At 39.2% G+C, this 4,095-nt stretch overlaps 1 protein-coding gene across 1 annotated transcript; it reads left to right on the top strand.

The window, feature by feature from the left end:
* The first annotated feature begins 640 nt into the window (after nt 1-640).
* On the top strand, nt 641-3,067 carry LOC112122241 (alanine--glyoxylate aminotransferase 2, mitochondrial-like). The gene is made up of 3 exons (XM_026662644.1): nt 641-721; nt 2,400-2,584; nt 2,887-3,067. The coding sequence occupies exons 1-3, from the start codon at nt 674-676 to the stop codon at nt 3,065-3,067; spliced, it is 414 nt and encodes a 137-aa protein (XP_026518429.1). The 5' UTR covers nt 641-673.
* Nucleotides 3,068-4,095: the final 1,028 nt, after the last annotated feature.

The raw sequence follows: 4,095 nt of genomic DNA, 5'->3' as shown, positions 1-4,095 counted from the left end.
CTGGAGTATTGTGTCCAGTTCTGGGCACCGCATTTCAAGAAAGATGTGGAGAAATTGGAAAGGGTCCAGAGAAGAGCAACAAGAATGATTAAAGGTCTTGAGAACATGACCTATGAAGGAAGGCTGAAAGAATTGGGTTTGTTTATTTTGGAAAAGAGAAGACTGAGAGGGGACATGATAGCAGTTTTCAGGTATCTAAAAGGGTGTCATAAGGAGGAGGGAGAAAACGTGTTCACCTTAGCCTCTAAGGATAGAACAAGAAGCAATGGGCTTAAACTGCAGCAAGGGAGGTTTAGGTTGGACATTAGGAAAAAGTTCCTAACTGTCAGGGTGGTTAAACACTGGAATAAACTGCCTAGGGAGGTTGTGAAATCTCCATCTCTGGAGATATTTAAGAGTAGGTTAGATAAATGTCTATCCGGGATGGTCTAGACAGTATTTGGTCCTGCCATGAGGGCAGGGGACTGGACTCGATGACCTCTCGAGGTCCCTTCCAGTCCTAGAATCTATGAATCTATGAATCTACCTTGGTCCTCACTTATATTGTTGCAAAAACAAATTTTCAAAGATAGTTTGTTTCAGATGTGTGCTTTGAGATGTTGTGATAATCCTTCTAATCCACTGTATTTTATTAGATACACTTACACAGCAGGAATTGAAAAGCTCTTTCTCCATGCAAGCAAAAATGCCTCCTTGTGACTTTTCACCTGAAGAATATGAGGTAAGTCATGCACAGGGCACTGTACTTGGGTCTAGACTAGATCTCATTGCTAAGATCACCATTCTGCTGTATGCCGTAATTGTTCTGTTCACTAGCTTATTACGAATTTTCTTCAGTGGCATCAGAAGTTTAGATCATGGCTTTTATCCTTCTCTGAGATCCTTTGGAGATCAGAGTTAAACAGGGCCTCTGTGGTGCTGATTAGAATACAGTAGAAGAACAATCTTAACCCAAGGAAAGGTAGCAATGAAACATTTTTCTATTATTTGTTTCCCTCTCACTGATTTTTAATACCTAATTTGAGGAGTTCTATAAAATGTTTTACCCCCTCCACCAAAATGTATGCCAAGTTAGTTTTTTGGGGGAGTGCAATAGGGGTAGAGGGGGAAGGGGAAATGTTTGATTTTTAAGGAACTACTCTTATTTGCTGTCTAATGCCCCATGGCCTGTGTCCAGCAAGGAACTAATAAGTATCCGATCGGTTAAAAAGGTGTATTTTCAAGCAACAGTCACATGAAAGATAAATGTATGACTTCGATATCATGAATTAAACACTGTTGAGTAGGTGTTCTGTTACTGTGCCAATTTACGGTTACAGAAATGTGTTTACATTTTCATCTGATGGTGACAAGATTTATGATGGTCCAGTTATCTTCTGTGATTCTGTGGTTGTGGATCAGTTGCCAAGATAGCTCTGTATCCTGTTGTCACCCTGCCTCATTGGATCACAACTGAGAGTACCAAATTCAGGACAAGCTGCTGAGAAATAGGGCAGAAACACCAAAAGCTGGTGGTTATTCTCCCATAAGATATACCAGACCAGAAACAAAAGTAAACTTCTGTTTCACCACATTGGCTAACAAGAAGTCAGAAAAGCAGTCTCCTTAGGTAGTCTAGTCCTGGTTTTAACACCCGACACTAGACTTAATGATGAGTGGTTATTTAAAACCAATTTCATCACACAAAGTTATTCTGATCCCAAAGGACCAGCCACATACCAAGTCAATATATAACTCAGAATCTTACTCAATAATTACACTGTTGCCAATCCTTTAGCATCTAAAGGCTTATTTATAAAAACAAAGAAAGGTGAGAGTTAAAATTGGTTAAAGGAATCAAATACATACATTCATTGCAAAGTTCTTGGATCAGGCTTATCGCAGTGATGGAATAAACTGCTGGCTTAAGTCAAGTTTCTGGTTGCTTCCAAATGATTTGGAAGGTCCTCAATTCCTTGGTTAGAATGCTCCCATTAGTAAAAGTTCATAGTCCAGAGGTTAGAGCAGGTAAGAAGCAACATGGAGATGTTTCCAGGGCCATTTATAATTTCTACCATGTGGAAAGAAACCTATTGTTCTCGTTTGAGGAAAATTACAGGTAACAAGATGGAGTTTGGGGTCACATGAGCAAGTCACATGCCCATGTTAAATCTGCTTAATTTGTAATAGGTTGTGGATTTCATAATCTTTAAGTAAGAGATCAGTGCAATATAGCACTCTCGTTTAAATTATGAGATTTCAGAGGTTTATATAGCCTAATTGTAGGTTAGTATTTATTTTAAAATTGTAGTTATTTAGTTAACTTGGATTCCAATGTGAACAAATTATGTTGTGTTGATATGATGAATCTGTAGATACCTTTAGTAATGGGGGCAGAAATGATTTCTTCCCTCCTACAGTCCTATTCCTATGAGCGTATGCTGAAGATCCGCAAACAGAATCTGTCTCCATCACTGAAAATGTACTACAAGAAACCACTGCTGCTACATCAGGGACATATGCAGTGGCTGTTTGATTATGAGGGACGAAGGTACCTTGATCTCTTTGCTGGAATTGTTACTGTCAGTGTTGGTCACTGTCACCCGTAAGTATGTTATTGTATGAGTTACACTGACTAATATAGAAATATACTTTTGCTTTTTTGTTTGTGGCCCCATATATCCCAAGGCAGAATATGGCACGCTGTGTTTTGGTGTATCTGGGATCAGATTCTTAGATTCAAACCAGCTGCAGTGATCTTTTGGCAAATTAGCTCATTCCTCTCTTTCATTCATTTGTTCATCCGGTAGTCAGGAAAATGCCAGAATTTTAAGAATTAATAGCAGAGTCAGAAAAAAATTGTATGTATGTTGGATTAAATTAGTCAGTCTTTCTTACTGCACACAGGACGGTAACTGCAGCTGCCCAAAAACAGCTTGGTCGTCTGTGGCATACAACCAACGTCTACATGCATCCATCAATCCAGGAATATGTGGAAAAACTAACAGCACTTCTCCCTGATCCACTTAAGGTACCTAAATCCCAGCAGGATGGATGCCTGTTAATTAAAATAATTTTATTTCAATAGATAATGGAGAGTGCTACGATATTTGGAGACAAAGTATTGTGATATCAAACTCATATCCTTATTTAAAAACCCCAAAGGGAGTACAAAGCTTCAGGTAAAGAGAAAAAAATTACAGTTCTCAGGACAATGCTGATCTTTACAGTGAGCTCAGAGCCACACATGAATAAAACCCTAAACTGTTGCCCTACTGCTTGGATCCCTACTGTCTGAGTCACTTTCTCTTCAAATTTCCTCTTAAAGGGGCACTGTCAATTTAAAAATCACTCATAAGTTGAAAAATGTTTTGCATGCTATTGTTACAATTAGCACTTAAGTTTTACTTGGAAAGGAGACTTTGGGAGAGAAAACATTTTTTAATCCAGTTTGTTTATGTAGTATATATAAACTGATTGTAAAACACAAGATAGCTGGGGGACTCAGTAGCAGTAGTCCCTGGCAGATGATACCAAACTGGGAGGGATTGCAACTGCTTTGGAGGATAGGGTCATATTTCAAAATGATCTCGACAAATTGGAGAAATGGTCTGAGGTAAACAGGATGAAGTTTAACAAAGACAAATGCAAAGTGCTCCACTTAAGAAGGAACAATCAGTTTCACACATACAGAATGGGAAGAGACTGTCTAGGAGTACGGCAGAAAGGGATCTAGGGGTTATAGTGGACCACAAGCTAAATATGAGTCAACAGTGTGATGCTGTTGCAAAAAAAGCAAACATGATTCTGGGATGTATTAACAGGTGTGTTGTGAGCAAGACACGAGAAGCCATTCTTCCGCTCTACTCTGCGCTGGTTAGGCCTCAACTGGAGTATTGTGTCCAGTTCTGGGCACCGCATTTCAAGAAAGATGTGGAGAAATTGGAAAGGGTCCAGAGAAGAGCAACAAGAATGATTAAAGGTCTTGAGAACATGACCTATGAAGGAAGGCTGAAAGAATTGGGTTTGTTTATTTTGGAAAAGAGAAGACTGAGAGGGGACATGATAGCAGTTTTCAGGTATCTAAAAGGGTGTCATAAGGAGGAGGGAGAAAAC

Source organism: Terrapene carolina, unplaced genomic scaffold, assembly GCF_002925995.2.
Source record: "Terrapene carolina triunguis isolate 2854851 unplaced genomic scaffold, T_m_triunguis-2.0 Scaffold29012, whole genome shotgun sequence".
Taxonomy (NCBI): domain Eukaryota; kingdom Metazoa; phylum Chordata; order Testudines; family Emydidae; genus Terrapene; species Terrapene triunguis.
This window is presented reverse-complemented; position numbering and strand designations above follow the sequence as displayed.